Genomic DNA, 24,890 nt, shown 5'->3' with positions numbered 1-24,890 from the left:
GCCTCCCGGAGAGGCCCAGAGGTCCAGAGGTGGCTTCCACTAGGGTCAGACTCCAGACGGCGGGCCATGACCCTAGGTTGGCCCTAATCCTGTCTGCTGCACAGGTTGGATTTTAATCCTGACCCCAATCCTGACCTGAGGGAGCCCCGGCAGCTCTGAATCCCATCAGGAAGGTCTCCCATATGGCAGGCAGTCTGAGGGGGGCACCATATGCAGTCAGGGGGCGCTTGGCGCGCGTGTGCACCTGTGGATGAGTGGACATGCCGGCCACTCGCCCTTTGAGGCAAGGGGCCAAGGCTGCGGGGGCCGCCACGCCCCACGCAGACGTCTCCTCCCGGAAAACGGGTCCTGGGGCTCCGAACTCCAGCCTGGGCTGGCTTCTCCCTGTTTTTGGGTGTCTGTCAGTCAGCTCCGGGGTCCGCAGCTCCATCCGTCGTCCGTCCGTCCGTCCCCTCATCTCAGGGGTCCGTAGCTCTGCCCGTCCGTCCGTCCCCTCAGCTCCAGGGTCCGCTGTTCTGCCCCGTGGTGACCTGGCCCTTTCTGCGAGCCCCTCTACAGCCCCAAGACGTCCTCTCACACCTACCCCGTGTGCAGGGGGGTGCTGCGGGGCACCCCAAGACTCCCAGGGCGCACGCACGCACCGCCCCTCGGCGTCCCGCCCTCCCCGCCGCGCCGCGCCCCTGTCCCGCCCTCGTCGTCCATGTGACCCGCGGCCGAGCCGCGACGGGACGCGCTGGGACCGGCGTCCTGCTCGCGGGGCGTCTGGCCGGGGCGGAATGGAGCGGAGGTGGGTCTTCGTGGTGCTGGACGTGCTGTGCTTGCTGGTCGGTAAGAGCCTCGGGCCGCGCGCCGGGCAGTGGGGCGAGGAGGGCGGGCGCAGGCGGCGGGATCCCGGGGCCGCCGCCCTCGGGCGCACAACCGTGCGCTCCCCGCCTTGTTTCCTGTGCGCACTGGGCCGCGGACCCCGGGGAGCGCACGGCGGAGTCTCCGAGTCCGGGCCCAGGGCGAGCCTGGCTCTCCCGGTCGCCGCAGCAGGAAGTAGCCTGACTTCTGGCGCTCCACCCGGCCGGGCGGTGATTCACGCGGGCGGCGGCCGGGTGCGCCCGGAGCCCCGGGGGGTGGCGTTCCCGGGACGCTCGCACCAGGTGCCCCCGGCCGCCGCCGACTCGGGTCGGTGGTTGCAGGTGGTTCCTGCGCAGCTCCGGCCGGTCCTGCAGCGCTTTCCCCGCGGGCTGGTGTGAATAGCCTGGGCACCCTCCCGGGACATGGCAACCAACCTGTCCGAACCTGTCGGGCCGGTTTGCCGGCGGAGGGGAGGGGACCTCGGAGGCCCCCTGCCCGGCCCTCGCTGGGGTCCCTGAACAAAAAGCCCAGTGTTGGCCGCTTCCCTTCAGCCACCCTCCGTCCGTCCGGGGCTCCGAAGGTGAACCTCTCTTGTAGCTGTGGAGAGGCCCCCGAGGGGTGGTCGAGGGGGACCCGAGGGTAATCCCGGGGTACCACTTCCCTGCTTGTACAGACCGAGGCAGGGTGAGGCGCGGCCCTGTCAATGATTAAATCTCTCCAGGGGGTGAGGCCCAGGATAGCTGACCTGTGGGATGATGCAGGGCTCCGGAAGATGGGGCACTGGCTTGTGGATGTGGTGGGGAGGGGCCAGGTTGGGGGCGCATCTGGCATTTCCAGTGTGTGCCCCTGGAGCTCCTCCCACCTGTGCTGTGCTGGGGATGGGGTACCAGCCAGAGGGCCCTGTGACAGGTGCACCCTGCCTGCCCCCCGGCCGCCTCTTTGACCACAGGCCTGCTTTTCTGCTCTCCCACCCCCCACGATCTGTCAGCCTCGTGGCCCCCTGGGTTCCACAGGGGTTCCCCATGTGAGCCCTCAACTCTGGCTGCTTATCGGGGAGTTTTAGGACCTCCGTGTTCCAGGAAAGCCACACACCCTTTTGCTGGTTATCATCTGCCTCGCCCCAGGGATCAAAGGGCAACTGGTTGACCTGACCCATGGCCCTTGGAACCACCCTTCACCCAGCTCCTCTGCAGCTGGTGCAGTGTCACAGCCATCCCAGTGCAGGCACGACCCCTCTTGCACTGGATGGGAGTGAGCAGGGTGGGTGGTGACCATCTGAAGGTGATTAGGGGAACGGTGCCCCAGCTGTGGGTGAGCCCCAGCTGTGGGTGAGCCCTGAGTCCCATGGTGGTTCCCTTCCTTCATAGATGATCACGAAGCACCTGCCCCAGCCAGCCTGGAGCTGGTCCCGGGGTTCTGTCCTGCCTGGTTCCCGTGGTAGGTCACGGGCAAGTCTCTCAGTGCCACACGGGAGATGAATGAGCGTGTCTGGAACAGAGCTGGGCAGTGGCGCTCCCTCTGGGGCTGGGCAAGATGGGGCCCCCGGAGGCCATGGCTGGAGTCTGCTGGGGCCGGGGCAGCTTGGGGTGGCCCACAGCCTCCCTGGTTCTCTCCCCGCCCCAGCCGCGCTGCCCTTCGGCATCCTGACGCTGGTGAACACCCCGTACAAGCGCGGCTTTTACTGCGGAGATGAATCCATCCGGTACCCGTACCGTCCAGACACCATCACCCATGGGCTCATGGCCGGGGTCATCATCACGGCCACCGTTATACTAGTAAGCAGAGCTTGCTGAGTGAGGGGTGGCATGGCCTGCAGAGTCCACAGGGAGAGGCCTGGGTGTCCGTGAGGCCCTGGGTGTCCACAGGGAGAGGCCCTGGGTGTCCACAGGGAGAGGCCCTGGGTGTCCACAGGGAGAAGCTTGGGTGTCCACACGGGGAGGCCCGAGTGTCCACTGCGGGGCCCAGGTGTCCTGTGTAGGGGGGACTGCCTACACAGTGGTCCCCGCCATTGTCCGCGGTGCCTTCCCTGCAGGTCTCGGCCGGGGAGGCCTACCTGGTGTACACGGAACGCCTGTACTCCCGATCCGACTTCAACAACTACGTGGCCGCCCTCTATAAGGTTGTGGGCACCTTCCTGTTTGGTGCCGCGGTGAGCCAGTCCCTGACAGACCTGGCCAAGTACATGATCGGCCGCCTGCGGCCCAACTTCCTGGCCGTCTGTGACCCCGACTGGAGCCGGGTCAACTGCTCCACCTATGTGCAGCTGGATGGGGTGTGCAGGGGGAGCCCAGCCAATGTCACCGAGGCCAGGTGGGTGCTGTGTGCGGCAAGACGGGCACGGAGGGGCAGCGGGTGCCAGGCTGGGGCCTGCTCACCTGGGGAGGCCAGTGCAGGATGGCCCTCTGCCTGCCTGCAGACACCCCCCCGCCCTTTCCCGCAGATACGGGGTCCTTCCTGTCAAGTTGGAATAGACCACCCACAACATAAAACTCAGTGTGTCCTTGGGCCATCGGTGTACAGCGGGTTTCAGCTGCCCGCTTTCCCCAATCCTGGTGCCTGCTGACTTCCCTGGGTGGGTCTGCCCACCGGATGTCCTGAGAAGGGGCTGTGACTGGGCCTGGCGTGATGGCTCTGCGGCTAAATCCTCACCTTGCAGTGCCTGCATCCCCTAGGGGCGCCAGTTCGAGTCCCAGGTGCTCCACTTCCCATCTGGCTCCCTGCCAGTGGTCTGGGGAAGCAGTGGAGGACGGCCCAAAGCCTTGGGACCCTGCACCTGCGCAGGAGACCCGGAAGAGGCTCCTGGCTCCTGGCTTCAGATCATCTTGACTCTGGTTGTTGGACCCCAGTTGAGGACTACCAGTGGATGGAAGATCTTTCTGTCTGTCCTTCTCTCTGTAAATCTGACCCTTCCAGTAAATAAATAAAGCTGTGTACATGTCTATATGTATTTTTGTTTGAAATGACTGCCCATGGGTCTCCCACCCTGACGTATCCCGAGAGGAGGCTTGTCCCACGATGGTTCTGGCACGCAGAGTCGGGCCTGGCAGTTCACAGGTGTCTTGGAACTGTCCATTTCTATTGCCTGTACCTTGGGGCTTTCTGTGGGATGCATACATTTTGTAATTGCTTTTGTATCTTTTTCTTTAAGATTCTTTAAAAAAAAAAAAAAAACTCATTTGAGAAGGCAGTGTGAAAAAAAGAGAGAGAATCCATTGGAGCTCAACCTGTTCGAAGCAAGGAGCCAGAAGCTTCCTTTGGGTCACCCATGTGGGTGCAGGGGCCAAGGCCTTGAGCTGGCCCTGCTGCCTCCCTGGACAGATGTGAGGGTGGCTCTGCTCCCATTCGCACCCCCCACCCCATGCAGTGTGGCGCATCCTGCGTGCACTTGCCCCTGGGGTGTTCCCATCTGGTTATTGGAGCTGTGAGGCAGACACGCTGGTCCCGCTGTTGCACGTTATCTGTGGGGGGGGGGGGGCCTGGGGTGCCACAGTGGGAATCCGAGCAGCTGCTCCCATGGGAATGGGGGCACTTCTGTGTGTGGTCCTCCCTGACCTGGCTCCCAGGCCTTCGGGAGCTGGTCAGAGGGACCCGGGGCATAGTGGTGCAGCTGCTGGATGCTCGGCCAGGGCAGGTCCTGAGTGCTTCCCAGGCTGTTGCACTCACATCCCATTTGCCCCAGGCAGCATCCCGTCCCCCCAGGCTGTTGCACCCAGCACCCAGTCCCACGCAGGCAGCACCCCGTCCCCCCCAGGCTATTGCACCCAGCATCCTGTCCCCCCCAGGCTGTTGCACCCAGCACCCAGTCCCACGCAGGCAGCACCCCGTCCCCCCAGGCTGTTGCACCCAGCACTTCATTCCCCCCCAGCTGTTGCACTCAGCACCCTGTCCCCCCAGGCAGCACTCTGTACCCTCCCAGGCTGTTGCACTCACATCCCGCCCCCCCAGGCTATTGCGCTCAGCTCCCTGTCCCCCCAGGCAGCACCCCATACCCCCCAGGCTATTGCGCTCAGCTCCCTGTCCCCCCAGGCAGCACCCCATACCCCCCAGGCTATTGCGCTCAGCTCCCTGTCCCCCCAGGCAGCACCCCGTACCCCCCAGGCTATTGCGCTCAGCTCCCTGTCCCCCCAGGCAGCACCCCGTACCCCCCAGGCTATTACGCTCAGCTCCCTGTCCCCCCAAGCTGTTGCACCCAGTACCATGTCCCCCCAGGCTGTTGCACCCAGTACCATGTCCCCCCAGGCTGTTGCACCCAGCACCCTGTCCCCCCAGGCAGCACCCCGTACCCCCCAGGCTATTACGCTCAGCTCCCTGTCCCCCCCCAGTGCCCCTCGAGTCCCCCCCCCCAGTCTGTTGCAGTCTAGGCTGTCCCACTCAGCCCCTGTCTCTCCCTGCCCTCCCCCCCCAGGTTGTCCTTCTATTCTGGCCACTCCTCCTTCGGCATGTACTGCATGGCTTTCCTGGCGGTGAGTCTTGGTGACTTGTTTGGGGGGGGGGCTGTGGCTGTCCCCTCCTCCCTTGCCTGTTCCCCCACTTGTCGGAATGGGTGAGGGGAGGGGCTGCGCTGTGGTGGAGGATGGGGCTGGTGGGGGTTCTCCCTCTGCCCCATCATGGGGACCCCACCACCCCGTGACCTCCGCCCTCCCGCCCTCCCGCCCCACCCCAGTTGTACGTCCAGGCGCGGCTCTGCTGGAAGTGGGCGCGGCTGCTCCGGCCCACGGTACAATTCTTCCTGGTGGCCTTTGCCCTGTACGTGGGCTACACGCGCGTGTCCGACCATAAGCACCATTGGAGTGACGTCCTTGTGGGCCTCTTGCAGGGGGCGCTGGTGGCTGGCTTCACTGTGAGCTCTGTACCCCGTCCCCGGGACCCCGGGAGTCCTGCCAGCCCTGCCCACTACCCCTCCCTCCCACAAAGACCCCCTCCCCCAGCAGTGCCACTGTCCTGTCTTCTCCCAGGTCCGTTACATCTCAGACCTCTTCAAACCCCGGCCGCCGCGGCCCTGCCCGGAAGGAGAGGAGCTGGAGCGGAAGCCTAGCCTGTCGTTGACCTTGAACCTTGGCGAGGCTGTTGACCGGAACCACTATGCATATGCTGGCTCTTCTCCCTGAGCCCCGGGTGAGGCCCACTCGAACCCAGGCCCGCCTGTGCTGGCCGCCCTCACCCTGACTCTGCCTGGGAGAGGCCACCTGGCAGCCGGTCCTGCACGGTCCCCGAGGTCCTGGTGGGGCGAGGAGGGCGAGGCCCGCATTGCAGCTGCGGCTTGTGTAAGCTGAGGTGTACGTTTGGACTTGCAGTCAAACAGGGCGTCTGTTTGCCCTGGGGTGAGCACTGTGCCCAGCTCCTGGGGCGCGGGGCGGGCAGTGCCCCACCTCTCCCACCCTTCCTTTTTGGCACACGACAGTGGCAGGGTGGTTCTCTGCTGAGCCGGGCTGGGGGACGGTCCTGGTTGCTGAGCCTCTCCCCCAGCAATGAGGTCTCTGCCACTGGCCCCTGCCAAAACCTGCCAGGGTCCCCCCCCCCCCCCCCCCCGGGAAGGCGCTGTGAGCCCAGGCAGCTTCCCTGAAGGTGGAAGCTCCTGCCCTGCATCCGCCTCCTCGCCCCCAGTCCCGCAGACCCCTCCGTTCCTCTTGGCCCCTCCATCTCTCCAGACCCCCCCCCAACCTTTCAATGATACTCCTGACCCTATGGCACTGTCGAGAGTCATTTTTGGCCTGTCCACTTCCTGTGCTGCTGCTGCGTGTCCCGGATGGCCCCATGGCTGCACCCTTTGGTCCTCTGCTGCCTGACTTGGGGACCTGGCTTCCGACAGTGACGGCCGAGGGCCGCGACAGAACTTTCTGGCCTCGCATGGATGGACGGCAGTAAACGGACATTTCACCAGACAGTTTCCTGTGGTTCATCTGGTTGTGTCAACGCCTGGAGCCTGTCTCACCCCAAGCCTTGCAGGCATCAGATCCTACCCTGGCGGGTTAGTTACGTCACATTTGGGGACCCGGGTGTGTCCTGGTGTCTTCCCCTCTGGAGGCCATACTAGCTTTCCCATGATGCTGCGGTCGGCATCGGGAAGGGCCTGGCCCTGTAGGGTGCTGCCTACGCATCTCAGGGTGCTGGTTCAGTCCCTGTGGAAACAGCTCTGGGCTTGGGGAGCCAGAGGGTGCCGTGCTGGGGTGGCCCCCTGGGAGTCCTGCGTGGAGGGGCTGGAGAGAGGGGAGGGGTGCGGGAGCAGTGAAGGGAAGGGGCCACCCCGAGAGGCTACCAGGGCCGAGAAGACGGGAATCTAATTTAGAAACAACGTTGTTTTAATTTTTCAAATAGAGTTCCTTGTTCATTTATTTAGAAGACAGATTAACAAGGAGGGAAAAAAAAATGCTCTTGGTTTTCCTTTACAAACGGTGGTGCCAGCAGGGGCTGGGCCAGGGGCCGCATGCTGGTGGCTATGTGTGGGTGCAAGGGCCCCCGAGCACGGGGTTGCCCTCTGCCGTGCTGGCCATTTCCACCCGGAAGAGGACGTCAGATTCAGGGCAGAGGTGAAATTGACCATGCCACTGCCCGGAACTTGTTGCCATCTCGTGTATGTGTGTGTGTGGGGGGGTGCTTTTGCTATGTGGATCACGTGACAACGGGACAGGGCTATGAGTCTCCCAAAGAGGGGACACCCAGGCTCACCGCCCCTAGGGGGACACCCATGCTCACAGCCCTAGGGGGGGACAGCCATGCTCCTCTGGGGGGGACACCCACTCACAGCCCCGCTAAGGGGGCACGCCCGTGCTCATGGCGCTGCTGAGCGTGTGTGAGGGGCTTCGACTGGGTAGTAGGCACTTAGGGCATTTTGGGTCCCCAAATCATTTTCTTCTCAAAGATAAAATGGTATTTTCCGGGTCCGGTGGTGTGGCCTAGGGGCTAAAGTCTTCGCCTTGCACGTGTCCGGGATCCCATATGGGCGCCGGTTCTAATCCCGGCGGCTCCGCTTCCCATCCGGCCTCAAGCCTTGGGATCCTGCACCCGTGTGGGAGACCTGAAGGAGGTTCCTGGCTCCTGGCTCCGGATCGGCACAGCACCGGCCGTTGCGCTCACTTGAATCATCGGACGGAAGATCTTCCTCTCTGTAGATCTGACTTGGTAATAAAAAAATAAATAAATAATAAAGTCCTTAAAAAATATGGTATTTTCCCCACCACGGCTTCGATTCTTCCAAGAGACAAAGATGTATTAACATAGCAAGAACACGCTTTCCCAAGAGACAAGGGCAGTTTCCCCACCTGAACCAGCCCGATTCTGTTTCTGGCCATCGCCGAGGGGCAGGGCCTCACAATGGTCTCTCTCTAGCCAGGTCCCATGGACGCCAGGAATTTTCTTCTTTGTCTGGAGAAACCCCTTTGAGGGAAAGTTTTAAAGGATCCCAACACCCCCTTATGCACGGGTCCTTTCTGTCTCAAAGCGCCCCCTTCCCGTCACTAGGACGGGAGCCGTCTCCTCTCAGCGTTTCTAATAAAGTTTGTTTTAAAATGAAACTGTGTCCGCATGAAAAATCCTTATTTCCTGCGAGACGAGAATTGAGGTTGCTGCCGTATTCGGCGGCGGGGGGGCGGGGAGGGGGTCAAAAACCTGTAATCACAGTTTCTATGACAGCGTAAAAATTCAAACTGGCGTCAGTGTTGTTAGGAATTTCAGGGTGAGGAGAGAAGCAAGTATCAGGGCCACACACGCGGGACCAGAATATTAGAGACAGCTGTCGTTTAAGACGTGTTGCACCTCCCATCCAGCTCCCTGCCTGTGGCCTGGGAAAGCAGTGGAGGACGGCCCAGAGCCTTGGGACCCTGCAGCTGCGTGTGAGAGACCCGGAGGAGGAGGAGGAGGCTCCTGGCTCCTGGCTTCGGATCAGCTCAGCTCCGGCCGATGCGCTCACCTGGAGAGTGAATCATTGGACGGAAGATCTTCCTCTCTGTCTCCCCTCCTCTCTGTAGATCTGACTTTGTAATCAAAATAAATACATCTTCAAAACAAGCAAACAGAAAAAAAAAAAAAAACTCAAAAAACCCCAAACTGGCATCTGTAAACCAGGCCTGCTCGTTTGCTTGGTCAGCGCCTGTTGCCAAGCAGGGTTTTTCTCTGAGGCGGGGAAAGCGCTTGCCAGTTTTATGGCTTAACACGATTCATGGTGTGATTGTCCTAATGGTTCTAGCTGCTTTCCTTGCAGTTGGCTGGTCTTGTCCTCAGCCGTAAGGCTTCCCCCCGACCCCCGACACAGCCCAGGCACACGTTAGCAGGGACCTGGATCACCAAGCAGCACTTCTGAGTGTGGGATGCCAGTGTTGCCGACAGCAGCTCCACCTGCTGTGCCCCTGGTGACGCATTCTAGACCCAAGCAGTCTGTAAAGCAAACCGCCAGCTTCTAGAAGCTCCAGCCAGTGGGCATTGTACCCGGCGTCGCCTCCCTACGCTCACGTGCCCAGCACGCCCCTCGGTGGGCTGGGGAGGAGCAGCCAGGATCCTGTGGCCCAGCTCCTCCCTTATCGCTCCTAAGAGGCATTTGTTTTGTTAAAGATTTATATATTTTTATTACAAAGTCAGATCTACAGAGAGGAGGAGAGACAGAGAGGAAGATCTTCCATCCGATGATTCACTCCCCAAGTGAGCACAATGGCCGGTGCTGCGCCGATCCGGAGCCAGGAGCCAGGAACCTCCTCCAGGTCTCCCATGTGGGTGCAGGGTCCCAAAGCCTTGGGCCGTCCTCCACTGCTTTCCCAGGCCACAGGCAGGGAGCTGGGTGGGAAGCGGGGCTGCCGGGATTAGAACTGGTGCCCATATGGGATCCCGGCATATGCAAGGCGAAGACTTTAACTGCTAGGGTACCGTGCCTGGCTCACAAGCCCACTTCTTTGCTTCTTCTTTCCCTCACTCGTGCCCCCTGTTGCATCGCCCTGTGCCACCCTGATGCTGCCTGGGCCCCGAGGAACCCCGTCTGATGGAACCAGGCCGGACACCCGTGGGCTCCTGTGCCACCTGTGCCAGTGAGGCGGTGTGAGCTGACAACAGGAAGGGCCCATTCAGGTTTCCCAGGGCAGGAGCAAGGAGGCTTTATCCGGGCTGGAAAGTTTGTAGGCCTTCCTTCTGGGAAAGTTTTCCATGTTCAATAAGCGTTGAGAGGTTCCAGGAATGGCAATAGATGTTCAGAGGTCAGAGGTCAGCTAAGTCACCACGGACAATGCACGGATTTTGTATTCAGTCGTTGGCCCTTCAATATCAACAGGGTCAGACTTCCCCATCAGGAAAGGATCCAGCACCTGCCGTTGTTACAAGGCTGCTCGAGTTGGACCCTTCTGAGTCAGACTCACAGGCCAAGTGTCAGACTTGAGGACAAGTGTCCCGGCAGCCGAGTTTGTCTGCGGCCAGTCAGCTGTCGCTGCCGGCTCTGGGGCAGGAATTCCTGCTTCTTGCCAACACTAGATTGATGCTCTAGGAAGCAGGAAGGGTCGGGGGCCCCCAGGCTCAGCCCCGATCACCGGCACTTGGATGTTTGAAGAGTCTTTTTGTCACACACCGAATGTGGGACTGTCGGCCCACGAACCCTTCTCATTTCTGCAACCCGAGGCAGCTCTCGCCAGGTAGGTCACGTCCATGGTCGATGCTTGCCGGGGGTGCTGTCCTCCGAGAGGCAAAGCTTAGGGGTGCCGTGGTGAAGCCACGCCTCCTTCACCTCCAGGAGGTTTTTCTTTTTTTTTTTCAGTTTGATTCTATTTCCGTTAAGTTGATGAAATCCACACGTGTGTAAGTGCCTGCCCCGGGATGCGGGAGCTTTGGGCATCCCGAGGAGGAAGTGGTTAGCTTCCCTCGTGGCCAGTCTGTGGGAATTGTCAGGTACCGTCCGTGGGAGTGCCCAGGGGACAGCTGTTGTGCCAGCCGAGGGTTGGGCTGTGTTGGCCCGTGCGGGGCAAAGGGGGAATCCCTAGGGAAGTGGTACCGGCTTCCTGCCCACCGCGTGCCGTTCTAGTGGGGTCTGGCGGCATGCCACCTGCAACTCTCACGGTGGTGCAGGCTCCAGGTTTAACGTCTTGCTTTTAATTTGCTGCCGAAAAGCCCCGCACTTCTTTCCAAAACAGCCCTGTGGAACCGAAACGGACACACATGGAGTTAGACCAATTCTCCGCCAAAGAGTTAGACCGCCAGCCTCCGTCCCGGGGTCCTCCAGGTGTTGGGGATCAAGTCTTCTGTGCTTCTCACACATTGTGAATGTGGGTCTGTTTGTCAGGTGAAGATGCTATTTCTTTTTTCTATTGTTTTTTAAAAGAGTTCATTGTTACCGGAGTCCGGCTCCAGCTGAGTTCAGAACTTGCAAAGGGTGAGTGGAGTAGAAATTAAACAGACCACTGCGATTTCAGGATCATAACGGGCCACGCAAGAAAGCTGTCTGCTTTATTTACACAGAGACCCCCACAAGCCCTGGCACAGACCTTTTGGCGTCATGGTCAAGTGTGTGTATTCAAGAATACTTCTGCCGTTTGTTTCATCAATAGAAGTTCCTGCTACAATTCTTATTCTACAGCTCCATCTTGTATCCCAAAGAAAAGAACAGCCTAAAGATGGAGGAAAGAATGCAAGCCTCAATACAGGTGCCTACATTAGCTGAAGGCCGATGGGGACCGCCAAGACGGCAGGAATAATACAAGGCCCTTTTTGCAAGACGTTATTAGAGACATTCACCTCCAAGCTCACACTGAGTAAAAAACCAACTCCACTGCTTTCCCAGGCCGCAGGCAGGGAGCGGGATGGGAAGTGGAGCAGCCGGGATTAGAACCATCGTCCATATGGGATCCCGGCGCATTCAAGGCTAGGACTTCAGCCGCTAGGCCACGCTGCCGGGCCCAAGATACATTTTTTTTTTTTTTTGTAGACCGAATTTGTTCCCGGTTTTTGGATCCCGAGGGACTGGTCTGCGTCACGGTGACGCTCTGTCCTGTCCATGCTGTGTTCCTTGGCGCTCGGGGGGACGAGTGCGCTGGAACCCCTGCGTGAGTCTTGTGAGGACCGATGTTCTGACGCGTCGCCCTGCAGCCCCGTGTTGATGAGGGCGTCCATTTAGAGTTTCTTTCTGGTCGGCGTGGGAGGTCAGGCCCGGCTCAGAGGATCAGCTTGCACTTGTTTCCTGTGTTTGCAGCTTTGCAGAGTTCCGGGAGGCCGAGCTGCGGCTCAGCACGGAGGTCACCTGGCCCTGGCCCTCTCTTTGTCGGGGGGGGGGGGTTTTTCCGACTCAGTCTGTAGCATTTTTGCGCCCCCTTGAGTCCATTGGGGAACAGAATTTCATCTCTGCTCGTCTCGCCAATCTTTTGAAAGCATTCATTCATTTATTGCAAAGTCAGATATACAGAGAGGAGGAGAGACAGAGAAGTTTTTTCTGTCTGTTGATTCACTCCCCACGTGAGCTGCAACGGCCAGAGCTGAGCCAATCCGGAGCCAGGAGCCCAGCACCTCCTCCAGGTCTCCCACACGCGGGTGCAGGGTCCCAAGGCTTTGGGCCGTCCTCCACTGCTTTCCCAGGCCACAAGCTGGAGTCATACGGGAAGCAGGGTCTGGTGGGACTAGAACTGGCGCCCATATGGGATCCTGGGCATGTTCAAGGTGAGGACTTTAACCACTAGGCCACCATGCCGGGCCCATTTTTTTCTCCCGGTACTTTGGTTCTTAATACTAGTGAGAGGGCCTGGTGCAGTAGCTTAGTGGCTCAAGTCCTCGCCTTGAACGCACCGGGACTCCACATGGGTGCCAGTTCGTATCCCAGCTGCTCCACTTCCCATCCGGCTCCCTGCTTGTGGCAGGGAAAACAGTCAAGGATGGCCCAAAGCCTTGGGACCCTGCACCCATGTGGGAGACCCAGAAAAGGCTCCTGGCTCCTGGCTTCGGATTGGCGCAGCACCGGCCGTTGCGCTCACTTGGGGAGTGAATCATTGGACGGAAGATCTTCCTCTCTGTCTCTCCTCCTCTCTGTAGATCTGCCTTTCCAATAAAAATAAATATATCTTAAAAAAAAAAAAAGATTCTACCAGCATTAAGTCAGTTGCACGGTCCAGGAGGCCCACGGGGGCTCTGCACACTTCACCTGCTGTGCTAGAGCATCTGCTCTGGCTGGAAGCTCCCGGAAACCTGTCCCTGTGAGCATAGGGTGCCAGGCCTGCCCGCAGTCGGCCTGCCCCGCCATTGGCCAGCCTCCACCCCATGCACTGGGATGTCCCAGTATTGGTCACCTGCCAGCAGCCCCCCCACACGGGGACACAGCTGGAGGCGGAGCAGCTTCAGGGCCTCCCAGGTCATACCCACCCTGAGGGGACAGGCTCCACCAGCCCCTCCAGCTCGGCAGCGGGTCCCAGGTCGCCCTTGAGCCGCCAGGGCGATGGTGCGGCCACCCTGGGGGACCCTCTGCTGCCCCCCACTGCTCCTCCTCTTTCTCTTCCGCTGCTCCATGGCCAGCCTGGCGAGCCTGAGGCCGCAGGGGCAGCACCTTGCAGCTCGAACTCAACCAGGTCCTTAGTGACACCGCAGGAAGTCAGGGACAGCGAGAGGCAGAGGTGCCAGGGACGGGCGTGGGGGACGGGATCCCCGATTATTTTTTAAAAGATTCATTTCTTTTTATTGGAAACACAGAGTTACAAAGAGAGAGAGAGAGAGAGAGAGAGATAGAAAAAGATCTTCCCTCTGCCGGCTCACTCCCCAAGTGGCCACAATGCCAAAGCTGAGCCAGGATCTCCCACCTGGCTGCAGTCCCAGCTCCTGCTTTTCCTCATGGGAGCTGGTTCAAGTCCGGCCGCCTTCTCTCCTGGCCGGCTCCCTCCCTGCCGATCCTCCAGGGAGAGCAGCGGAGGACGGTCCAGGGGCTCGGGCCATGGAGGAGAGCAGCGGAGGACGGTCCAGGGGCTCAGGCCAACGGGGAGAGCAGCGGAGGACGGTCCAGGGGCTCGGGCCATGGAGGAGAGCAGTGGAGGACGGTCCAGGGGCTCGGGCCATGGAGGAGAGCAGTGGAGGACGGTCCAGGGGCTCGGGCCACGGGGGAGAGCTGCAGGGAGCTCCTGGCCCAGCCAGGGCTGGCTCCATGGTCATAGGGGGCGAGAGGGGGGCAGCCTGGAGGTGAGCCAGGAGGTGAGGAGGGAGGTGAGGAGGGAGGAGGGGAGGTGAGCCGGGAGGTGAGGAGGGGAGCTGTGAGGAGAGCCAGGAGGAGAGGAGGAAGGGGAGGAGGGAGGCGAGTCGGGAAGTGAGGAGGGAGGAGAGGAGGTGAGCTGGTGAGCCTGGAGGAGGGAGGAGAGCTGGGAGGTGAGCTGGGAGGTGAGGAGGGGAGCTGGGAGCTTAGCCAGGAGGGGAGGAGGAAGGGGAGGAGGAAGGGGAGCCGCCAGGGGAGGAGCGCCTGCGAAGGGTTTTCCATCATGGAACAGAATGTCCCCTGACAGGAGCGCGCCCTGCACCGAGCGCCCGTGGCCACGAGAGGGCGCGCGTCCTGCACCGAGCGCCCGTGGCCACGAGAGGGCGCGCGACACCACCTCGAATGCCCCTCGTCTGCGCAGGCGCCGGTTCACCAGCAAGGCACTCTGGGAGGTGGAGTCCCACGTCAGAGTACGCACAGGCTCTCTGGGAAACGGAGTCCCACGTCGGGTCACCCAAAGCACTCTGGGAAACAGAGTCCCACGTCGGGTCGCCCAAAGCGCTCTGGGACATGGAGTCCCACGTCGGGTCGCCCAAAGCACTCTGGGACATGGAGTCCCGCTTCGTGCCCGGACGCCTGTGAGGCCCAGGAGCGGACGAGCGGCGTCGCGCGCCCTCTCGTGGCCACCGGCGCTCGGTGCAGGACGCGCGCCCTCTCGTGGCCACCGGCGCTCGGTGCAGGGCGCGCTTCTGTCAGAGACACTTTATTCCACGATGGAAAATCCTACGCACGCCCTCGGGGTCTGCATTGCTTTCATAAAAAAATATTCCTTAAAATATTTAGAAACATTTTTATAAAATAGAAAAAAATATATTTTATGAATAATAAAATGCATTTTATAAAATATTTTCTATTCACGAAATAGAAAATATTCTTAATATTTATTTTTCTGTTTATTTACAGAACTGTGTGAATGAAGAGAGGTGAGAGGTCTGTTACAGCTAGAGTCTTTTGCGTGTTCCCCTTATTTTGTGTTTTGCAAGGATTACATATACGTATATTAATATATAGTATTATTCTAAGCTAGTGGGAGGAATCTGGGACTCAGTGGGGCTAGGGCCGGACCCTAGGGGCGGCTGAGTGGTCAGGCAGGGAGCGGCAGGGAGCAGAGCAAGAGGCTGGCCGGTTGGGGGGTTCCAGAATGTGCAGGGCCTGCTTGGGTGCCTGGTCAGTCATGAGGTTATAGAAACTTCTTGCTTTGTGCGGGAAAACTGCAAAAAAAAAAAAAAAAGTTGGGCTTCCTGGGGTCCGATCGGCCCACCCCGCCTTGCCTCCCTGTTCCTAAAATGCACAAACTGCAAGAGGCATGGTAATCATGATGCTAAATCAACATTCTGATAACACTTATACACAGGCTATTCATTTTTAATATTTTTCTACTTATGTGAAAGTCAAAATGAAGTTACAGAGAGAGGTGTGTGTGTGTGTGTGTGGGGGGGGCACATGAAAGAGATGGAGAAATCTTACACCCACTGTTCACTCCCCAAATGGCTGCACCAAGCAGGAGCTTTTCCTGAATCTTCCACGTGAATCAAGGGGCAAAAAACCCTTGGAACGTAATTGCAGTAGACCAGCTGAAGCTCAAAGCTGTGACATAAGGGTTGCCGGAGCCACAGGCGGAGGATTTACCCACAACACCACAAGGCACCAGCCCGCGTAGGATGATCCTGACTGATGTGTACTCATTTTAATTTTTTTTCTCCTTGTTATTGTTTTAATCTTTGGTTATTATTTTGTGATACAGTTCCATAGGCTCTGGAACTTCCCTTCTACTTTCCCCCAAATCCCCTCCCCTGTAAATTCCCCCCATATTGTCACAGCAGTGTATGCTGTAGTGATTTTCTGTGGCCTCCCAGGCTTTCCATTAGCAGAACAGGGAGATCAGAAGCAGAGCTGGAAATCCAACCCAGACATCTCCACGTCTTAATAATGATGTTAAACGCCTACCCCTGAGAGATGTATTCTGAAAATCCAGATATACAAGCTACTGTTTTTTTTTTAAAGATTTTATTTATTTATTGGAAAGTCAGATATACAGAGAGGAGGAGAGACAGAGAGGAAGATCTTCCGTCCGATGTTTCACTCCCCAAGTGAGCACAACGGCCGATGCTATGCCGATCCAAAGCCAGGAGCCAGGAGCTTCTTCTGGGTCTCCCACACGGGTGCAGGGTCCCAAAGCTTTGGGCCGTCCTCCACTGCTTTCCCAGGCCACAAGCAGGGAGCTGGATGGGAAGTGGAGCTGCCGGGATTAGAACCGGCACGCATATGGGATCCTGGTGCGTTCAAGGCAAGGACTTTAGCCGCTAGGCCACGCCGCAGGGCCCAATCAGGCACCATTTTGTACAGTGTGACAAAGGCTATGTATATGTGCTGAGCCTGGAGCGAGCTCACTTCCAGCTCAGTGTGTTGCACTGGTCCCATGGGGAAAATAATAGCAAATTTGGCATCCTACGTGTCAAAATAGGTCTGGGCCAGCAGGTTCCAGCAAGATCAGTACCACCAATAACCTAGGTGTTTAGGACACCTGATATTTGGCTAATGCCAAGAACTGCTCTAACCAGAAGGGGGAGAAAGGTTGTATAGGTAATGGTGCACCAACAACCGCATGGGATCACAGGAGGTGGAGACTGGTGAGCCAGGAGCCGGGGCTTCAGAGACCACGGTGGAAATCTAACATAAGAACCCAAACCTGAAACTTGCTGGAGGGAGTGGCACAAGTGACTGCCAACAAAGAACTGGGTAGCAAGCGCAATAAGTAAAATCAAATTGTAGATTCGTGGGTGATACAGCTTATAAACTGGCACTCAGGTGGGTCATCTGCTAACCAGAAGCACAATGACCTAGGCAAAAGAACTAAGGAACAATGAATATTACTCTAGGATCCCCAGCAAAGGAGCAAAAGCCTTTGCCAACCCCGGAGTTAGCTGAGGAATACATCAAGAAAATGGGGGATGCAGAATTCAAAATCTGATTATAAAGCTTCTTATCAAAAAAACCGAGAAGCACATACAGGAGTTCAAGGAATTTCAGGAATATGTCACACACAGAGTTGCTATGCTGAAACAAAATCGAGCAGAATTATTGGAAATGAAGGATACAAGAGGACAAATTAAAAATTCCATGGGAAGTCTCAATAATAGAATGAAAGAGGCCGAAGGAAGAATTTCAGAATTTGGAAGATATTTCTTGTCACCATGGGGAAACAATCAGAAAGCTGGAAGCAGAGCTGGGTCAAGCTAAAAAAAAAAATGCAAGAATTGAGAGCCACTATTAAAAGGCCAAATATAAGAGTTACAGACATGAAGGAAACAATGTGGAAATAATAGTCTTAGCCACTTTCCTGTAGCCCTTGAACCTCTTTACTCTAATTAACTATGTAAAGTTTGTAAAAAATATAATAAAAAAAATGGAAAAAGTTAAAAGAAAAAAGAGTTATGGGAGTCCCAGAAGATATAGAAAGAGAAGCTGGGTTTAAAGCTGCATTCAATGAAATAATAAATAGAAATTTTCCTAATTTGGGGAAAGAATTGGGAAACAACACCCAGGAAAGACAAAGAACTTCCAATAGGGTTAACCAAAAGTGATCTTTACCACAACACAAGATAATCAAGCTCTCTTCAACTGAACATAAGAAAAAAGATCCTTAATGAAAAAAAATCGATTGACGGATAGAGGAATGGCAGTTAAATTCACAGCTGACCTCTCACAGGAAACTCCACAGCTCAGAGAGAACAGAGTGACATATTCCAGATTCTAAATGGAAAAAAAAAATTATTGGCCCTGAATAACGTGTCCCCAACAAAGCTTTCCTTTGTCTTTGAAAATGAAATAAAATTCTTCCACAGTAAGAAAAAGCTGAAAGAATACTCCTCTTCAGATCCACTGTAACAATATTTAAAGATATTTTCTTGACACAGAAAAGTAATAGCACCCACTAAAACCAAAGGCAAGTGTGAAGAACATCCCAGTAAAATGAAAACAGAAGACTAAACCAAGCAACAAACAACCACTGCTAAAATGACAGGATGAAATGACCACCTATTCATATTAACCCTGAATGTAAACGGCTTAAATTTATCAATCAAACATACAGGACACACATCTCAACAACAAGGATCAGCAGAAACTTTATCTCATCGATTTTGATGTTTTGTTTTGATTTTCATTTCATCAAAATAGTTTTTCTGTTATATTAAATATTTCTCTAACTCATTCTTCAAGAAGGTTCTTGATTTTCATGTCTTCAGCGACACATCAGTCATTCAGTAGCATGTTATTTAACTTCATGGTGTTGTTGATTTCTTTCTTTTTTTTCCTTCTTGTTGATTTTGCATTGTGGCTTTTTCATTGGAGGAGCTATACAGTAACAGTATAATAGAAATTATAGCACCAGAACCTCAGGATACAATGCAGTATGCTTCTATACTTTCAGACCAAGGATGGACTCCCAATGAAACTGTGAAATCTGTCTTGATAATAGGATGCTGAACTCTCTGCCATTGTCCATGCCCACAACGATGGACTTATGAGTGTTTATGAAGATGTACAGAATTGTAATAATATATGAGAAATCAGTATGTTGGGGGAGGGGATTTAGGGAAGTAGGGTCAGAAACATCCCAGAGCCTATGAACTGTATCATAAAATAATAATGATAATGATAAAAAAAACCCAAGAAATAAAATCTAAATAAATCCTAAAAAAAGAAGTTAGTCACACCTCCAAGATGCTTGGACAAGAGGAACGAACAATAGCAAAGTCTGTTGGTAAACAGGATTCAGAAAAGCAGTTATAAACACATATTTAAAACTCCACAATATTCTACAAAGACCAAAAGAAGCAATATTCAGAAACAAATATGGAGAGAACAGGAGCCTCACATTCCAGGTATTTAGGGAAGAGAGATTTGGAAAACCTAATGTTTAGGTCTGCTGATCTTTTGCACCAGGTCCAAACGCACAGGGACTAAAATGAGACTGTTTTCTTGAGCAGAGTGTGCATGGCTCTCTTGATGTCCCTGTTCCTCAGGCTGTAGATAAAGGGGTTCAGCATGGGGGTGACCATTGTGTACACCAAGGAGGCCAAGGCACAGTTCTTAATAGAAAGTGAGAAAGTTGAACTGAGATACACAGCAATGGCTGCTGCATAAAATAAGCAAACCACTGTGAGGTGAGAGCCACAGGTGGAGAAGGCTTTGTACCTGCCACCTGGAGATGGGACCCTCAGAATGGAGGAGACAATTTTATAATAAGAGAAGAGAATCCCTGATATAGGGACAAAGCCATATATGACGCTTACAATATAGGTGACTATATCGTTGCTGAGGGTGTCAGAGCAATTAAGGTTGAGAAGTTGAGAAGGGTCGCAGAAGAAATTACAAATCTCCACTCCCTTGAAGCAGATAACTTGTAAGACCATCAGACTGTGCACCAGGGAATTCAAAAGACTCCCCATGAAGGACACTGACACTAGCATGCCGCAGTGGCGGGGGTTCATGATGACCTGGTAATGCAGGGGGTGACAGATGGCGACAAAGCGGTCATAGGCCATCACCGTCAGGAGCAAATCATCCATTGCTCCAAATATGCCAAACGCAGACACCTGAGTCAGACATCCTCCGTAAGAAATAACCGTGCTGTGTGTGTGGACGTCCACAATCATCTTGGGGACGGTGGTGGAGGTGAGACCCACGTCAGCCAGGGACAGGCTGCAGAGGAAGAAGTACATGGGTGTGTGCAGGTGAGAGTCCAACTTAACAACCAAGATGAGGAGCAGGTTGCCAATCACAGAGACTAGATACATGGGCAGGAAAAGCCCAAAGAGAAAGTTCTGTAGTTTCTGGTCCTCTGAGAAGCCGAGGAGATGAAATTCTGAAATACATGTGAGATTTTGTATTTCAATATAACCTGAGAAACTTTAGGGGAAAGAAAATAGTCTCGTTATGCAGGGAAGGAGACACATGACACTTCCACATGTTTTCAATTTAGCATATCATGAATAAACACATGGCTAAATCTAAGATGGTTAGAGTAAATAGAGGTAAAAGAAAAGGTATTTGGGCACGATATTATTTTGAAATTTGTGGGGATTTTTTGTTGAGTTATGTCTCCCCCAAAGAGTTCAAGACTTTCAAGACTCCCACCTCTAATTCATGCTTGGTAACCATTTCACTTCTGCCCTCCTTTCAACAGTGACAAACTCAACCACTTGGCATTCTCACAATTGGTTTCTGCAATATCCACTTCCTTCTATGTACGTTCTATGTATCCCTTCATTAGAGACACTCAGCTGAAAAATACCGAAAAAGCAAGGATATGCAATCTGACATGGGATTGATCACAGTCAAACACACCCAGTAATATCAACAAGATATACAAGAATCAGGTCTGGGATCACCTCAGATGAAGTTTCTTTGGGGATCTCCCCAATCAAACTGCCGGACTCAGAACCCCAACCATGAAGAGAAGTGCAGGTTCCATGGTCTGACCATGGAGTGCAAGTGCCAGAGCCGAGCCTCCTCAGAGGCTCAGACGGAGTAGTGGACAGCATAGCCAGGTGCCCATGGAGGATAGGGCAGTCCATCGGAACCTGCAGAGGACACCTGGCACCACAACAGAGGACAGAGGACAGAACAAATCGATCAACTATCCCAGCCATGTGTTGGCATTGAAAAATCTGGGCAAATGCAAATTTTAAGGTGGACGATGCCAACCAGTGGATTCTGCAGCAACTTCATCGTGCTTGGAATGGCGAGGCTGGCAGCAATTCAGAACTGCTGAACTATCAAAACCCCTCGAGCAGGACCCTCGGAGCGTGCCCCACGTCGGGGACCTGGGATGGGTGGGAGGCTGGGTGGGGCTTCTCCCTTTATCTCCATCTTTACCCCAGATGAATAATAATAATAATAATAATAATACAATAGTATTACCCACTTCCCTATAGCCCTGATCAACTATGTGAAGATTATTAAAATAAAATAATTAAAAAATAAGAATAAAAAAGAAATCAAAGTGTCTTTACATTTACAAGGGAGGGAACAGTGATTGGTTCCATGGCACTAACAACTACGTGACTTAGACTATGTATAAATACGTATCTATCCATATAGAAGGTACTGGAGGCGGCCTAAATGATGCTAAAATCTAAGACGTGTCACATCTAGGTAGAACATCTGCCTCTTCTCTTTTTCTTTCTTTTTACGCATCTAAGTATCTCTGCCCTCATTTGTCAATATTCATCAAAAAGAGTTGTGCTGGAGATAACCATCAAAGGACCCTGTGTCCTTCTCAGAGACACAAGCCCGTGGCATTCTCATATCCCCAAGCATCCCTGTTCCCATAGGATGTTCCTAACAAGGATCAAGGTGCCTAGGAGTCAGCACCAACGTGTGTGGAAGCCACAGAGAGCATGGCCAGCTACTTTGAACCGATGAAGGCTCTGTCCAGTAGGTAACACAGAGTCTTTTGACGCCTCCTCTGTGTAAGAGACACACATACAGTTCAGAATCTCAGGAGTGAGAAATGCGATCCTTCCCACACACACGAGAATATACATTTGTCAGTATATGCTTTTACTCTAAAAAAAAAAAGTTCTGTAAGAACGGAAGTATAAGTGTATTTAATTAAAAAAAAAGAATTTTTGCTATATATATATTTTTGCTACATGGAAAATATAGATTATGAGAAAGTTGTACGTGGATACTTTTAAAAAAGTGTTGTATAAGTAGCTCAAAATGGCATGATGACTACATAAGTAGCTCAAAATGCTCATTCTATTTTCGGTAACATAGTGAAGTTCTCTTTTACAGTGGCAGGGACATCATCAGCCGGTACCGCAACAGGAAACACTGTGCTAGGCAGGTTATATTTGAATGGATTGGGATAAAGATTAACTTTAAAATGATAACAACAATAGCTAACCTTTATTTTATCCACCTTTGATTCTCTGTTATCCGCAGGAATCTTCCATGACAGGCTCATTAACTGCCCAAAGCAGCTGCGTCAAAGAGACATCAATTGTGACAGCTGACAGTGTCTTGTGTCACGGGTCTTAAGAACCTGATCCCAAACAACATTGTCTCTGTGTCAAAAAATTTCCAGACATGTTCCAGGGGGTCACACCATCAGCACCTCAGGGGTTCCTTGTAAATCTCGCTGCCTATTCTAAAGCAGAATAGGAATCTACCACCCCCCCCTCCAACTCAAGTTTATTCACATAAAGTGGAGTGATTATAAGAGGGGTCCGAGGGGTTAAAAGCTGAGGAGAAATTTCAGAGTCGGGGGGTCAACAGAGAGCGTGTCCATCGATGACCCTGCGCCTGCCTCTTCTGTGAACTTGGCATTCTGTCATGAGTGTCCGTGCTCCAACGGTGTCAGCACCCCAACTCCTGATTCAGAATTGGCTCCCCTTTCTTATACCTGACAACCTGCCACAAAGAAAGCTACCCAAAACTACTGAACTCCTCTGTCTTACAGCAAGTACGGCAACCGACTTAGGACACTTTATGCAGCAGGATGAAGCACTCTAATTTACACATTTCTCTCAACTGTCCATAGCGCTGTGATTACTGGGTTCCTTGTTGCCCTTTCCCTGGTCATTTTTGGGGTTTCAGGTAAAGGTTATACACACTCAGCTCCTACTAAGTGCACGCCCATGGGAAGATATTGTTATAAAGGGGAGAAAAAAAACAAAACAAAACTCAGAATGAGATCTTTAAGACATTGATGAGAACCAAGCAAATAAAAGTTTACAACTTGTTGGGCTAAAACATCCCTTCCCCTTTGCACCTCACACCTGCCATTTTTCTTCCTCGTAATGAGAAGACGATGTTCCTGGCATTCCCGGCCCCTCTGTGGTCACTCTGAATCTCTCTCTGCTGTCTCCCTCAGCACTTACCAAGATGTATCTCCTCTCAGCTGAGGCATACCCTAGGCAAAGGCTCTGCTGTTCCTCTTCTCGCTGTGCCTCACGTTCTTGACTCTGGATGGGCAAAGAGACAGATTTGCCACGCGTTCCCCTCATGCAGGTGCACACAATGGTATTTATGATAGAAAGAAGCTGTCGATTTTCTACCGGCAAAGTCAAGGTCCGAAGGAACTGGCTCATTATTTGCACTAAGGGAGGACTCTGGAGGCTCAGGACCCAGAGCTCCTCATTAAGCCAGTCGATCCAGAATGTCCCAGTCTCTTTGGACTGGCTGAAAGTGCTGCAGGAGAGAATGAGGGCAAGCACTACCTCTGTGCCTTTGCTGCTGACTTCTAACTTGCTTCATCACTACATAAAATTCACACTTCCTGTTGACTATTTCTTGGTCTCTGTAACTGTTAGTGTAGTGGATTAATCATAATGTCGAGGGAGAATGAGATTGTCTATGCCAAGGAACCAATACCATTTCCATTTTCTCACTCTCATTAATTTTGTATTTTTTTTTTTTGGACAAAAATTGCCCTAGACTCTAGTCTTAAAGAGAGCTGTGCCATTTCTTTCCAAAGCAGTTGCTTCAGTTGGCACTTGATGTCTGGGCAACTGACAGCCTTTTACTAGTTTGAGTGATTCTTCAGTTCTAAATGAATCTCTTATCAAATTACATTAACACGGTATTATCATCGACTAGTATGTAGTTATTCTTTGGATTTATAGCTGACCTCAGTAGTTAGGGGGAATGACATATAAGAGAGTATATTGTTCAAATTTATAGGTAATGCAATTTCAAAAGAAAATTCATAATATCCAATTTCCATGACATTGGGAAGACCCTAAGTATGCAGAATGACTCTTCTTGTCCTGTGGTAAATATTTGTGTGAATGTGGTGACATGTTCTATAATGACTCAGGGTTAAGCAAAGCATGGTGTCCGCTGATTCACGAATTCTTCCCAAGAACCAACATTACAGCATTTGCAGGTTTTTCAATCTAGTTGTCCCAGCTACCCTGCTGTCCTGCATGTGCAGGTGGAATGACCCCAGCAGCCACGCCCTCCGTCTCTGTGTCCTACCAGTCTCACTGAGCCAAGCCCTGTGTGGTTCATTGCCTTCCCTTCACTGAGCAATGAGGGTAGACGCTCCTTTCTCCAGGACTGGGCCTCCCAACACAGAGGAGCCAGGGAACAGACACACTCTCAAGATATTTAGTGCACCAGCCAGGCAGACTTTTAAAATTCTTTCTTTATTTGAAAGCAGAAACACAAAGGTAGAGAAACAGCTCTCTCTCTTTCCTTCCAAAGCATCCCCAACAAGCACCTTTTGCCTGGATGTCCCAGCCAACGTCGATCTGAGATCCCAACTTGGGTTTCTCATAGATGGAACCCAAGAGGTTGACGACTCGCTCCTGCTTCCTAGCAAGTACAAGAACAGAAACAGGCAGTCAGAGGCAGCCCTGGAACTCGGTATTACGGCACCTCAGTAAAGATTTAGGCACGACAAGACGCATTTAGTGCGTCATGCCTGCCCCTAGGAGCGGCATTCTGAAAGCTTAAACACACACACGCCTTGTGTGGTCCTGTGCACTTTAATTACTTCGGTCTGTAAGCATAACCACAAGATTGGCCACATGTCTGTCTGCTTTTCAGGATGGAATAACTCCACCAAACTGATGCTCTCAGCCAAATTTTCCTGCAGAAAAACTGCCAGAGGGGGCAGCTCAATCTCTATATTTTTATTCATTAACTTTTTTTTTCATTAACATATTTTATTTCATTAGCCCTACTGTTTCGCAATGTCAGTCTCTGTAGCCCAACCGAGGCCAGATTCACAGATGATCCTGACGTCGTCAAATAAATTCTGATTTCATTCTGTTGCAGATTTTCTTTCCGTTTATACTGAGTGTTATAAACTCGCCAAGTAGTTCGTCAGCTACACTCGTGC

At 53.5% G+C, this 24,890-nt stretch overlaps 2 protein-coding genes across 3 annotated transcripts; one reads left to right on the top strand and one right to left on the bottom strand.

The window, feature by feature from the left end:
• Positions 1-724: 724 nt before the first annotated feature.
• Positions 725-6,399, top strand: PLPP2 (phospholipid phosphatase 2). 2 transcript variants are annotated; one of them, XM_040990288.1, is made up of 6 exons: positions 725-828; positions 2,467-2,618; positions 2,876-3,153; positions 5,249-5,306; positions 5,507-5,683; positions 5,799-6,399. In XM_040990288.1, the coding sequence occupies exons 1-6, from the start codon at positions 777-779 to the stop codon at positions 5,949-5,951; spliced, it is 870 nt and encodes a 289-aa protein (XP_040846222.1). In that variant the 5' UTR covers positions 725-776; the 3' UTR covers positions 5,952-6,399. The 2 variants fall into 2 exon arrangements, with proteins under 2 accessions (XP_040846222.1, XP_040846223.1); XM_040990289.1 differs by having other exon boundaries at positions 726-787.
• Positions 6,400-18,993: 12,594 nt separating this feature from the next.
• On the bottom strand, positions 18,994-24,468 carry LOC121162967 (putative gustatory receptor clone PTE01). The gene is made up of 3 exons (XM_040990192.1): positions 24,464-24,468; positions 24,267-24,361; positions 18,994-19,934 (listed from the first exon to the last, which is right to left on the bottom strand). Exons 1-3 carry the CDS (start codon positions 24,466-24,468, stop codon positions 18,994-18,996), a joined length of 1,041 nt encoding a protein of 346 aa, XP_040846126.1.
• Positions 24,469-24,890: the final 422 nt, after the last annotated feature.

This window comes from Ochotona curzoniae, unplaced genomic scaffold (assembly GCF_017591425.1).
Source record: "Ochotona curzoniae isolate NIBS_2020 unplaced genomic scaffold, NIBS_Ocur_1.0 contig_605, whole genome shotgun sequence".
Lineage (NCBI taxonomy): Eukaryota > Metazoa > Chordata > Mammalia > Lagomorpha > Ochotonidae > Ochotona > Ochotona curzoniae.
This window is presented reverse-complemented; position numbering and strand designations above follow the sequence as displayed.

Excerpts from the sequence above, each read along its gene's own strand:
- PLPP2 (XM_040990288.1), top strand. The coding sequence starts at position 777 with ATGGAGCGGAGGTGGGTCTTCGTGGTGCTGGACGTGCTGTGCTTGCTG. Across the intron at positions 829-2,466 it reads CGTGCTGTGCTTGCTGGTCG|CCGCGCTGCCCTTCGGCATC; the intron begins GTAAGAGCCTCG and ends TCCCCGCCCCAG. Across the intron at positions 5,684-5,798 it reads CGCTGGTGGCTGGCTTCACT|GTCCGTTACATCTCAGACCT; the intron begins GTGAGCTCTGTA and ends GTCTTCTCCCAG.
- LOC121162967 (XM_040990192.1), bottom strand. Across the intron at positions 19,935-24,266 it reads CTGGGACATCCAGGCAAAAG|GTTATATTGAAATACAAAAT; the intron begins GTGCTTGTTGGG and ends AAAGTTTCTCAG.